Source organism: Apodemus sylvaticus, chromosome 10 (assembly GCF_947179515.1).
Source record: "Apodemus sylvaticus chromosome 10, mApoSyl1.1, whole genome shotgun sequence".
Taxonomy (NCBI): domain Eukaryota; kingdom Metazoa; phylum Chordata; class Mammalia; order Rodentia; family Muridae; genus Apodemus; species Apodemus sylvaticus.
In genome coordinates, this window is record NC_067481.1 from 98,946,879 (window position 1) to 98,961,191 (window position 14,313).

A 14,313-nucleotide genomic window follows, 5' to 3' on the forward strand; every position below is an offset into this window, starting at 1 on the left:
AATGAAGTAAATATTTGAGTTTTTCTTAAAATCAAAGTAAATTTACACTCTCCCAAAATAAGAGAGAAACTATATCAATTCAAATATCAAAGTCCAAAATCAGAAACCTGACAAAAGATTTCAAGTTAATCTGGAAGAAAGAAGCCATAAGTTTCCACAGAAAGGAAGACAAAGACAGAAAATGGAGCAGCTTCAGGTCCCTAAGCTTGTACAGGTGACATTCTTCAAGGTATTAAATCATGTCAACACTACTTAAATTGCCCAAGGAGGAGACAGAAGGAACTTCCAAAGTCTCTTTGATTTGGTTAACACTAATAACACACACACACACCAAACAAACAAAACCCACATGATCAATAAGAAAGAAAAATCCTAAAATATAGGACTGGAGAGGTGGCTCTATGGCTAAGAGCACAGGCTACTTTTCTAGAGGACCTGAGTTCAATTCCCAGCAACCACATGATGGCTCACAACCATCTGTAATGGGATCTGGTTCCCTCTTCTGGCATACAGGCATATATGCAGGTAGAACACTGTACAAATAATGAATGTTAAAAAAAAAAAGAAATCATTAAAAAAAAAAAAACCTTAAAGAAACACAAATAAAATTCAGGAATTATATTAAGTTTTAATTTTTACAATCACAAGTGTGATCCAATTTAATATGAATAAATCTCCTGATAACCAAAGCAAAAACATTTTACTTACAAAAGAATCTTAATTACTACAGGTGTAAGAAATTGAGTATAATAAAACCTAACATTTATCAAAGACTCTGACCTAATTTTAAATTTAATAATAATAAATAAAATAAAATCATTTAAAATCATCATTGTCTTTGGTTGCAAACTAAAGCTTACATTCTACTTAAAACACTAGGTAAGCTTCCATTCAAATCAGAAACTAAACAGATGCCCAAGAGCATAAATATATCCACAAGGAGATAATAAAAATATCAATAATGTAAAAGATTCTCTTGGAAAACCCAAGAGAATCAGCTGAAGTAGTAAAATAAAAAGTTCATAAAAGCCGGGCGGCGATGGTGGCGCACGCCTTTGATCCCAGCACTTGTGAGGCAGAAGCAGGCCAATTTCTGAGTTTGAGGCCAGCCTGGTCTACAGAGTGAGTTCCACGACAACCAGGGCTACACAGAGAAACCCTGTGTTGAAAAACCAAAAAAGCCAAGCCAAACCAAACCAAACCAAACAAAACAAAACAAAAAACAAACAAACAAAAAAAAGTTCATAAAGTAGCCAGACTCTAATGACATCTGCACATTAATACCTATATTAAAACAGTCAAAAAATGAAATGGAACTTGTCCCCAATTTACTATAATAAACCAAGAAACAACAAAAATGTACTATACAAAGAGTAGTCACTTGTCTTTAAGAATCTGTTTTGATCTGCTTTTTTTTTTTTTTGACAGTGTATTTCACTGGTCTTGTGTTCATTGATCCGACTAGGTTAGCTGGCACCAAACCCTAAATCTGGTTATCTCTGCCTCCCTGACCCAGATGGATAAATACTAGGGATCAAATTCAGGTCCTCATTCTTGTGTAAAAAGCACATTACTGACGACCAACCTCTGCAGATGGAAAAAGTTCTTGTATTTACCTAAAATAATAGCCCTTAACCCTGTCTGCCATGAAAATCATCTGAGGAATATAAACGGTGACCACGTCCTGCCTATGCCCCAGAAATTCTAACCTAATTGGTCAACAATGAGATTCAGACTTTAAAACTCCTCATATAATTCTAATGTGCAGCCAGGGCTGAGAACACGTGACAGTTCAATGCCACCACCATGAACAAAAAGCTACGATGACTTTCAAGCACAGGTACAGGCAAAGATCAGTATATAGCACAAAACACAATACACATAAGACAGACTACTATAGCAAAAGAAAGTACCCTGTGACTACTATCAGTTGGAAAAAACAACACTAGATTATCTTTGGTCAAAATTAACTTATTTCTTTGGTGAATCTGTTTGTTTATTTGTTTATTTGTGAGGGGGGAATTCTTAAAGCATGGTGCTATGGTTGGAGTGCCCAGGGCCTCATGCTTACTAAAACAAGCGCTACGCCACAACCCTGAACCAAAACTGAGGTCAAGATTCAGGAAATACTTAAGAAGCATCACAGAATCCTTTTCCTTTCTTTTTGGGGGATGAGTGCAACAACAGATCTTGATTATATTGTTCACGCTGAGGTAGAACTCCAGAGCTCAAGCCAGCCCCTGATCTTTGCCCCCAAAGTTGTTAAGATACAAGTGAGTGTCACCACATCCAGCACAAAAGAACATTTATAGTTTGGAACTGGGAAAGTACTTTCAGATATATGATCTAAAAGCATAAAAGAAAAAAATGGATGTTTCCATGCAAACTAAAAATATTCTTGACAAAACATGTGACAGGCGTAAACGTGTGGGACTAGTTTGATAAATTAAAGAGGAAAAGCTATTTACTTGAAGTCTTAAACTTGTAATAAATAAAAACAGAGCTATAGCTCTGTGGTAGAACCTTACCTAACGTATGTATCCCTGTGTTGAGTCCCTAGCACTATAGGCAGGCAGGCAGGCAGGCAGGCAGACATGCACTCCCATACATATAAAACAATCTGAGAAAACAATTATTTGTGAATTTATGAACACATCCTAATAAAAACAATTTGACTAGAGTGACAAGTATGAGAATATTAGCATGTAATCACATCCAATGTTGATGAGGGTTTAAGCAGGTCCATTCAACATGGGTAATGGTAAACTCTGCACAATATTTTTCAATATATATCTATAGTAATAAATGTTCTTTTTCAAGACTTGGTTGGTTTTTTTGTTTTAAGATTTATTTATTTATTATATATAAGTACACCATAGCTAGCTTCAGACACACCAGAAGAGGGCGTCAGATCTCTTTATGGATGGTTGTGAGCCACCATGTAAGTGCTGAGATTTGAACTCAGGACCTTCAGAAGAGCAGTCAGTGCTCTAACCTGCTGGGCCACCTCCCCAGCCCCATTTTTTTTGTTTGTTTGTTTGTTTTTTTGTTTTCCAGACAGGGTTTCTCGGTGTAGCCCTGGCTGTCCTTGAACTCAGAGATCCGCCTGCCTCAGCCTCCCAAGTGCTGGGATTAAAGGCGTGCGCCACCAACGCCAGGCTCCAGCCCCATATTTTTTGGGTTTTTTGTTTGGTTGTTTTTTTGGTTTTTCGAGACAGGGTTTCTCTGTGTAGTCCTGGCTGTCCTGGAACTCACTCTGTAGACCAGGCTGGCCTCAAACTCAAGAGATCCGCCTGTTTCTGCCTCCTGAGTTCTAGGATGCGCCACCACTGCCTGACTTGGTTTTGTTTTAGAAAAGGTAGTCCTGGATGGTCTAGAAATTGATGTTTGTGTCAGGCTGGTCTTAAACCTGGCAATAATGTTCCTAACCCTGTGAATGCTAGAACTGCAGAGTACAACAGAAAACCTAGCCTGTGTCTGTTTAAATATTCTTCCATTAAAAATGTCCCCACCGTGGCTGAACAACAAGAGCTGTTCCACCAGAGAGCTTAAGTTCAGCTTCCATCACCCACAAGTACCTCCCACGATCCTATGACACAAGCTCCAGGGATCGAATGCCCTCTTCCAATGTGCCTCTGCAGACACACACACACACACACACACACACACACACACACACACACACACGGAGCATATACACACAGACACATATAATTTTTTTTAAAACTACACTTCCAAAGACTTATCCACTTATTATTCACTTGCACAAAGATGTACATGTATAAAATATGTCTGAAACAAAACTATGGCAACAGTGAAACAACGAAACAATCTAAGTATCCAGACCATAAAGCACATCTCCTATACCAAATCAGATATTACTACAGTCCTATGAAGAACTACAAACAAGGGACCATATCCATCTTAGGCTGTAATAGAATTGTCCAGATCTTTTGTAAATATATAATGCCAATGATCTTCATATTTAATGAAATGTAGACTGGTGTTTTAAATTGTTCCTGTAAACAGGAGCTAGAGAGATGCCTCTGTCACTAAGTGCGTGCTGGGTTCATTTCCAGCACTACACAGCAGCTTGCAAACACCCATAACTTCAGTTTCAGTCTCTTCTGGCCTCCATGGGCATTGCACACATGTGACACATAGACATACATACACACAGGAATATCCATCTACACTTTTTTGTGACTACAGTTGTGAAGAGACTTACATGGCATGATGCTCTGTAACCATAGCACCTTTACACAACAGATGCAGGAGGTCAGTGACAAGTTTAAGACCTGCCTGATCTATCTTCACAGTCATTCTAGTCCAGATAAAGTTACAAAATAAGACCCTCTCTCAAAATCCCAAGTGGGGTCCTTCATAATTTTTAAGATTTTGGGGACCAAAAAGTTTGACAACTGTTGCATTATGTTATGTATATTTTTAAACATAGTTCCAATTCTCAAAAAAAAAAATCCTTTTTAACTGGTTAGTTTGGAATATGAATTAAAAGGGTTGAGCAACTGATCTCCCAAGAGGCAATTTTGCTCATTAAACACCCCCCTTCCAATATAACTGTACAAAGGGTACACAGGTACAGCAAACCATTCCAATATAACTGTACAAAGGGTATGCAGGTACAGCAAACCATTCCAATATAACTGTACAAAGGGTATGCAGGTACAGCAAACCATTCCAATATAACTGTACAAAGGGTATGCAGGTACAGCAAACCATCCCAATATAACTGTACAAAGGATACGCAGGTACAGCAAACCATTCCAATATAACTGTACAAAGGATATGCAGGTACAGCAAACCATTCCAATATAACTGTACAAAGGGTATGCAGGTACAGCAAACCATTCCAATATAACTGTACAAAGGGTACGCAGGTACAGCAAACCATTCTTCTGCTGAGCACAACCATAATGTAAGTCCCTCTACTAACTTTTCAAAAAGGTAACTACGCTTTTAATGTTGGAAAATACTTTGCTTTTTATTTCTTAAGTTAAAAAAAAAATCTATCTATGATAGCATCAAGACTATACCAGTTCACCATATTCTCCTCAACCCTCCAGGAAATTGTATTCTAATAATTTCTCCCTTTCCCTTCTTCAGGATTCATTAAAGCCGCAGTCCTACCTGGAATTTGTTGAACTGTACAAACTAGGTATACCTAGAACCCTTGGATTACAAAGTCTCTGCACAGTTCGGCACTTGAACAGCAGTCAGCCTGTGCTTCCTCTCTCTGTACCCTTCTCTTCAGTCTTTTTTTTTAAGCTACTTCACATCTATCTTGACACTAACCATTCCCTCTTCTCCAAGTTCAGATTCTGTTATACATAGCAGTTGCAAGGTTGGTAGCTGTAAACTCCACAAGCCTTTCTCTAGAACATGAGATAGATAGAGACCATATAGAAAGGCCCTGGAACTACCTAAAGTCCTAGAGTATGAGGCAATACAACTTCAGTGTGCAAGGCAGTGGAGAGGGTCTACCTCTCTGACAAGTTCCCAGAAGATGCTCGTACCACTGGTCTGAGGACCCCACTTTGAGAACCGTTGTTCTGATGTTTTCACTGAGATACAAGGTTCTACAAATCCCTCTCTCCACTGTCAACAGTGGCAAGAAGCTAACCATCTAGAGACAGAGTCTTTGTGGCTAAAATGGAGACTGTGGCAGTAAACACATTCCCAAGTAATATAAAGAAAAGAGCAAGCAGGAGGGTGTGCTTTATCAGCTGAGTAAGGAAGCGTCCTTTACCCAGATCCCCTGATGCAGTAAAAAGCTAGTTCTCAGGAAACTGCCCTTCAACTGTGTGGTGCCATTTCTACATACTTTCCTCAGAAGTTAAAATCTGGCAATCAACAGATTATACCTTTAATCTGAGCACTTAGGAGGCTACAGCAGGAGGGCTATAAATTGAGTATAAGCTAGGCTTAATGGGAATTCAAAGCAAATTACCACCACCACCACCACGACCCCCCCCCTAAAAATTTTTTTTTCTTATTTTAAAGATAGAAGGAAGAGGTAGAGATTTATCTGAAAGGGATTTAAAAAAAAAAAACCAAAAACTGTTTCTTTCATGGACTTGTGAAACTTTCAAGAGAAGGGATAAAAAGGAGCCACATAGTCCCATTCTGCCATGTTACTTGAAAGTAAATGCCCATCATCATTCAAGAAACATTCAAGCACTTCAGCGCACTTACCTTGGTCATGCCTCCTGCCTGTGCCGTATTCAGTCCAGCATGGCCAGCCATTTGTGGGGAAACCTGTGTCAAGGTCTCGGCCAGCACACTGCTTGTAGCCCCCTGCATGGCTGGAGCAGGGTAGGGCATTCCGGCTCCCCTTCCTCTTCCAGCAGCCCCAAGAGATCCATTCATGACTTGAGCTTGCCCTTGTTGAGCCTGATTCATTAAGCTATGGCCAGAGTTGCTATTGAGAAGGCCTGGGTGGGTCTGGTTGAAGTTAGCATTCATGCAGATCCCAGGTCCAGTCTGTGATGTGGCAGGACTACTGGTCACCAGCCCCACTTGCTTTTGTGCTTGCGGATTCAGTGCTTGGGAGGCAGGGGGAGTGGGCCCAGAGGTGCTGGCTGCCTGTTTGGGCAGGTTGGGTGTTGATGAGTCTCCTTGGTTCAGAGGGCTCTTGCCCATGGCACCTAAGCTGGCCATGCTTGTACTGTTCGGCTGCCCCTGAGCCTGGCCACCCAGGCCCTGCTGCACAGGGCTGCTGGCACTCACATTGCCTATCCCTGGGGTGATGCTAGAGCCGCTGCCTCCTCTAAGAAGCTCTGACAGTTGTTTATGTTTGGACGCAGCATCTGGAACAAGGTTCCCACTGTTCAAAAGGCTTAGTTCTCCATTGGGGATGAGCTCATCAGGAAGATCATTTTCCAAGTCAAACAATGATCCAAAATCTAGAAATTAAGCAGAAATGGAAATGAGAATCTAAGAAAACATAACAGCTCTCTGTCATGTCATTAGAATTTAACCTAATGGAACATTTCACACAGACTACCAGCATGTCTTAAGAGTAGTATTAAACCAATAATGAAACACTACTTGGGAAGATAAAACAAGATTTTTTTTTTCAAATTCAGAAAAAGGAGACATTAAACAATAATGAGAAAAGGGCCAACTCTTTTTCTAAAAAAAAAAACATATTCTAAAACAGTAATTAAATAATATGGCATGAGGAAAAACAAAGATACACAAATTAAAGTGTAATAATGAGTTTTTAAAAATTCACTAAACTATTAAGATGCTTTGAAGAATGCAAATACTAAAAAAAGAAGAATGCAAATCTGAGGACGGTGGTACACACAGGTAATCCCAGCACGTGGCAGTGGAAACAGGAGAATCAGCTCAAAGCCAATTGTGGTAATTAGAAATACAGAGTTCAAAGCCATCTTGAGCTACATGAGGTCAAAAAATGAAAAGCAGACACACAAAAAAGTAATTAGACATGCAGTTCTATGAATAGCAAATTAGGGGAAATTAAACTCAACCTACATAATTGCATATCTGAAAGTCAAACTGTTTTTTTAAAATATACTAGAAAATAACATTAGTGGTTTTCAAAGGGCTGAAGATACATGTATAAAAATATGGAAACTAAAAAGTGGTTAAGACATAGTTAAACCTTAACGATCTTTACACTATATGAGACAAATGATCACACAGGAAAATGAAGAGCGCAGTGACTCCCTGTAAGGCATAAAAGCAGCCAACCATCCCAGAGGAAGGTGATCCAGTACACAGTATTCTTGGTCAACAACAAACTGGACTACAAGCCATTCCCTCCTCTGGCTCCGTTCACAGTGACCCTCTCCACAGCCTGGTTCCACTTGCACCACCTCTTCTTCACTCCTCAATCTCCAGTGTGCCCCTCAGCCAGCCGCTTGTCTAGGCAAATGCAAAGAATAAAGTGTGCCAACTACACCCACCACAATGTTATCTGTAACAGGAAGGAAAAAAGAAATCGAAATAGCAATAACTAAAGGCAATTCAACCTAATGAATACAGATAATGTACCAGAACCCCAACTAAGTCTCCACGCTAGCTGTACAGTCTGGGAACCTAACGAAGCCTTTCTGTATCTCACTCTCCTCATCTGGAAGATAGAGCAATAATGACTCCTATAGAAGTAGGGGTGCTATGGGTACTAGATGAATTAATGAATGGATATCACTGAGGTCTGTCAGTAATATAAACGTAATAAGAATTAACTTTTACAGTCTGGCTGCGGTAGCTCACATCTTTCATCCCAGCACTGAAAAAGCAGAGGCAGGTGAATCTCTGCGTTTGAGGCCAGCCTGGTTTATAGAGCGAGTTCCAGGACAGCCAAGGCCACACAGAGAAACCCCTATCTTGAAACAAACCAAGAAATAGCTATTACTAGTACAAAGCTTAATAAACATTCATACATTATAAAAATGTTTTAAGTAATTATGATGACTATAGAAATATAAGAATATATATGTATGATACTGAAAAGCATGAAAGTAGTAAAGTATAAATACATAGCACTAAAGTGAGATTAGACAATGGCTAATGGTAAATACTGGCAACTCAGTGAGGTAGTGAGTGCAATAGTAAGTTTGGAGGTTATCTTTCTTTAAGCTTAACACCCATCTGCCACGCCTTTAGAAATTTAAGAATGTTTCGTCCAGGGTAACAGATCATGCATTCTAGCTGCCCAATCCTCTTCTGCCACCACCACCTTTCCCTGTAGACGAACCCATGGGGTTCTGAGGTGGCTGCCTAAGAGCTTGCTTTGAGGAAGGGTAGCATCTCCCCTGGCCACAGGCGGAAAAGTAGGCAGATAAATCAAGTACCAAGACCAAATTCTGGGGCAGGAACCACAATCCCACCGGAAGCTGAACATCTTAGCCAAGATCGTCTGTTAAAAGTTCTTCCCTATTGCAAGTTCATCTTGCAACCAGAAGCAAAGTCAACACCATCCATCCACACTGTAGATGGGGACAGAAGAAAAAAAAAAAAGGCAGCATCTAAGTTAGAAATGTAATTGAGAAGGCTGAAGAAATGGCTCAATAGTTAAGACCATGTACTGGTCTTCCAGAAGATCCCAAGTTTAATTACCAGAACCCACATCAAACAGCTCACAAGAGCCTGTAACTGCAGCTCCAAAACGATCTAATGTTTTCAGCCTTCACAGAAGCACCCCCCCCCCCACCACCACCACCATACACACAAAATTAAGAAATAAGATAAGGGGGAAGGGAGAAGTTTCTGGAGGGGAAACTGGGAAGGGAATACATAAATAAAACAACCAATAAAAAAACTACATAAAGTAAGTTTTGGTTTAGTTTGATTTTCCAAGACAGGGTTTCTCTGTAGAACTGGCTGCCCTTGAACCCAGAGACTACCAGCCTCTGCCTCTCAAGTGCTGGGATTAAAGGCGGGTGCCACCACTGCCCGGCCAAAGTAAATATTATTAACAACTAAATTGGTAAAATCTGGACTGTTGGATTATCTATCCCTGGAACTTCCTACCTTCAAATACCTTGTTTTAGGAGAAAATACACTTTGTAGAGTTAAAACCATTTACCTGAACTTTTAATTCAGCTGTTCTAGCCAGCACCTCTGAATACACGCTATTTTTTAGTGATTAACACAAGCTAGAGAGGCCATGTAGATCAGTAATCCTTCTGTATCCTCTCTTGGCTGGAAATCATGCTCCAGCTCCACACAGATACTCAATCACAACTGTGCAGACTTTCTTCAGGCTTTCCCAACAGAAGTGCCAAGTCATCTTTTAACCCCTAACATTCTCTGAACCCACTAGCCTGGCAACCCGTTCTAGCACACAGCTGTATATTATCCTTATTATACTAAATGAGGTACTAAGTGCAGAAGGAGCACACACAGATAGATGGGCTTTACAGCAAGTACTATAGACCAAATTGTGAACAGTAAAGTCTAAGGACTTCAGTATGCCAGTAAGACCATCTCTTTATACAGTCACAATACATGTGTCAAATTCACAATAAACCCTTTCTACTATAGGCAGTATTTTATGTGCTGCCTTCCAGACTTTACTTCCTCATACTACAGTATATCTCTCTCTCACACACACACACTTACTCTCTATTTAGTGCTTTAAAAAACAAAACAAAACAAAACAATAACAACAAAAAAAACAACAACACTTCCTTTTTAAAATCTATGTATGTGGCAGAAGAGAGGTGTATACCCTGGAGAGGACCAGAGGAGAGCTGGAGTAAGCCAGTCAACATGGGGGTTTGGAACCAAACTCCTTTGGCTTTGGCTTTTTAAGACAGAGTTTAACTGTGTGGCCCTGGCTGTCCTAGAATCTATGTAAACTCAAGAGGTCCGCCTGACTCTGCCTCTTGAGTGCTGGGATTAAAAGCTTGTGCCACTGGTCAACAGCAGTACCCATTCTTAACTGAGCTATCTTTCCAGCCAATCATTTTGCAGAAATTCCTTCGTACAGGGTGCCTCTCATGGTCAATTTCAAGAAGGGAATCTGATCCTGGGAGGGCAAACCACCCAGAAGGCTCTCCTGAGTAATCAGCACTAGACTCTAGCCCCAGCCAGCACTTCTGCAATCTCCCTTTTTCAATGTAGTTCTCCTCAATCTTTTACCAAGAAAATAGAACTTCATCCAAACCAGTTAGGTCAAGTATTTGGTAAAATCAGATTTCCTTCTATCTGCCTGGGATGGGGATGAGGAGACCATGTCAAACACTGAATCAGCAAACACAATTCAAATATGTTAAGTTTGCAGCAACCTAAGAATTTTCTATGGACTCTTGCAAGCATCTCAAGCACTCTTCCCAGAAAAGGGAGATGAAGACAAAAGAACAGGAAATAAAACAAGTCTTTTGGAACCAGGACAGCAGAGGGGTAAGATGTAGCTGTCAGTGTTTCCTAGTATCATGGTGGATCCACAAGGATCCGCCACCAGAGGGATCATATTTTATTAAGGTTTACAAGATTAGGTTTTAGTTATTGTACTCAGAGATTGAGCTACCATTGTTTCTGAAACAAGGAAAAAAAAGAGGAAATAAAATCAAAAGAAATGTCTAGCAAATTCCTAAGGGTCATGTCAGGACCCCTGCTTGCTAGCAATGGAAATGCTGAACCTAGGAGTTCAGGTCCCTATGTAACACCTGGCAGTGTCTGTGGTGCAAACTATTTCTTTTCTTCATCCTAACACCCTCATCTATAAAGAAGAGACAATCACATAGAAGAGTTATAAAATGACAAAAGATGGACTAGTAAATCATGTGCTGCAGATAGGGATTAATTTATAATCCCCTGAAGACAAAGAGGGGCAGGCAGGGGCAAAAAGATCTCTGTGAGTTCCAAAACAGCGAAAACTACATAGTCAAGCCCAATCCAAAAAAAAAAAAAAAAAAAAAAAAATCAAAAATTAAAATTAAATAAAAAAACCTTAAGCACAAATTCATTCTTAACAAATTTTGACTTGCCAACCACTCTACCACACAACAATCAGACTTCATTTACATAGTGTTCTACTACTTAACAAATGCACAAACACTTTTATTATTGTGAGTATTTTCCCTGATAACTACTTTGGTTTCAGTTTTTACTAGCCAGTTCCCTTTTGTCTTTGTTGATCACTTTTCTCTGTAGTCCCGGCTGTCCTGGAACTCAGAGATCCGCCTGCCTCTGTCTCCTAAATGCTAGGATTAAAGGGTGCAACCACCACCACCCTGTCTCATCTATTTTCAATCCAAACATTAACAGTAGGAGTTGAGCAATTGCTGCATTCTCATCTTCGAGTTCAAACATATGAATGTGTACAACCAAATGTCCTAGGTGTGTCTTTGGGTTATTTTATTGTTGTTGTTTTGTTTTGAGACAGCATCTCACTATGTACTCCTGACTGGCTTGGAACTCACAAAGTAGGTATGTAAACCAGGCTGACTTCCCTTCCATAAGGAGTAGGGGACGACACCCCTCCCCATAAGAAACATAGCCTCACGCTCGGGGTCTGGCTCTTTTGAAAGACAAACTATCTCTGCAGACAAACTATCACTCCTCTTCCTACCACTTCTCCATATCTTCTATTTTAAAAAAAAATCAAAAGCAAGTGAAAGTGGTGAGCCAATACCCAGCTGTGTGACAAAGCACACTAGGCTTTCTGCACACCATAGTGTCCAACCGTGAGTTGAGAGACAGTAGTAATCTGTCCTATCTCAAGTCCCTACATTTCAGCCCAGAGCTCCCACTTCCAACCCCAGACACCGTCACCAAAGCCTGGGAGGATGCAAAGCTGAAGCTGCACAGGGAAAGGGACACTCTCCTTCCAGGCCCTTTCCCTAAGCAGAAGTCGAGGTCACACATCAAATACCAATATCTCCTGTCACACTTCATGGCTAGAGACAAGAATGTTCCCAGCTGGACGGTGCTGGAGCATGCCTTTAATCCCAGCACTTGGGAGGCAGAGTCAGGCGAATTTCTGAGTTTGAGGCCAGCCTGGTCTACAGAGTGAGTTCCAGGACAGCCAGAGCTACACAGAGAAACCCTGTCTCGAAAAAAAACAAAAACAAAACAAACAAAATGTTCCCAATGCTGAGGCTCCCTGTCTATCAACTTGAAGTCCAGCCCTTTAAACAAGCTTGACAACTAGAAAACGAGCTACAGTTTCCCCATTTCTACTGAAACACTGTGAAGCCAAGGAGGTACATGTGTGAAAAGAGACAAGGGTAAGGCCTGAAGACAGGAAGTGACAGCCAAGTAAAACAAAGGACACTTCACTGCTAGCTCAGAAATCCAATTCAAGTTTGTAGACCTTGCTCAGGCATCACTTGAGAACACCCAAAATGGTACCCTACCTGAGCTGTGAGCCAGAAGAGGTGGGCACCCACCTACAAACTCAGCACTGACAAGGCTGATAGAGGTTTGCAAGTTACAGACCAGCCTGGGCTATGGAGCAAGATTCTACATAGAAGAGCCAGAACAAACCTAGGGCTGGCTCAAGAGAAAGAAGAGAAATGTAAGAAGGAGGGAAGGGAGAGGGGAAGGAGGGAGAGAAAGGTGGGGAGAAGGCAAGAAGGTAAGGAGGAGGGAAGGGGAGGAGTGAATGAAGAGAAAAAGACCATGAGAAGTATCAGTATCTCAAATTTAACAATGAACAAAATACTGCCAGGTACTAGGAGAAAAGAAAACTGCTCATTTCACAGAATCAACCGCCAGGAGTGGCTAAGCACAAAGGTCTATGACTATAGTCTTAGCCGCTCAGAAGGCAGCATCCAGAAGATTACCAACACAGTGAGACTGTCCTTAATAAGACCCAAGTGTAGAAATACACAACTGTAATCCAAATTACTCAGGGGGCTGACACAGAATGAAAGCTCAAGGCTTTGGCAATTTACCAACTTAAAAACTTAAAAATAAAAAAATAAACGGGGAGGAAAGCTACAGCTCAGCAGCAGAACACTGTCTACTGGTTTAAATCTACTGGTCCTGGATTAAATTCTCAGAACCCCAAACAACCAACCAAACGCAGGGAAGTGGCTGAATCAATGTGTGCAGGCAATAATGTCTGACAGCAGTAACAAATCTACACCAGTCATCAAATCACACACAAACATACCTTCTTTGGAGTTTCTAAAATACCCTCTTTTCTTACCTAGCACAGCATACATGATACATAATTACAGCACTTGAAAGATAAAGAGAGGAAAATCAAGATTTCAAAACCAGTCAATGCTACATGAGATACTGTCTCAAAAAAAAAAAATCAAATAATCAATATAAATAGGGGCTTGAGAGATAGTTCAGTCAGTGAAATACTTGCTGAATAAGCATGGAAGACCAAAGTTCAAACCCTAGCACTCAAAGAGAGAGAGAAAAAAAAAAAAAAAGGAAGGTAGAGTATTATTCACCCTAGCACTGGGAAGCACAGGCAGAGCTGAGACTCACTGGCTGGCCAGCCTGGTTAATGAGCCTCAAGTAAGCCCGTTTCAGAAAAGGGCCTCTGACCTTCACAAACACGTACAAATATATATGCAACATACACACATACAAACACAACAAAAATTTAAAGCCAAAAATGCAGTACTATCTTAAGACCTTTTGTTTTATTTTGCATTACATTTGAAGGCCCGATTTTTCTGAACTGACAGAACTGGCATTTGCATCAAAGCATGATGAAGAGCCATCTTCTTATACCTCTGCTGGCCAGAGAGTGAGCGCTTATGCTCCACAGGCATACCAAACAAGTTGTTACAATGATACTACCAACTTCACTTTTTAACTCAATCTCAGTGACAGCACCGAGAAGTTGTGTGT

The 14,313-nt window shown here is 40.6% G+C and overlaps 1 protein-coding gene across 2 annotated transcripts in view; it reads right to left on the minus strand.

The window, feature by feature from the left end:
* The window catches only part of Crebbp (CREB binding protein), a 128,915-nt gene that overhangs the window by 90,427 nt on the left and 24,175 nt on the right, over window positions 1-14,313 (minus strand). For both annotated transcript variants that reach the window (XM_052197509.1, XM_052197508.1), the window contains exon 2: window positions 6,214-6,923. In XM_052197509.1, the coding sequence (XP_052053469.1) occupies window positions 6,214-6,923 (710 nt within the window). The remainder of the gene's footprint in view (window positions 1-6,213; window positions 6,924-14,313) is intronic.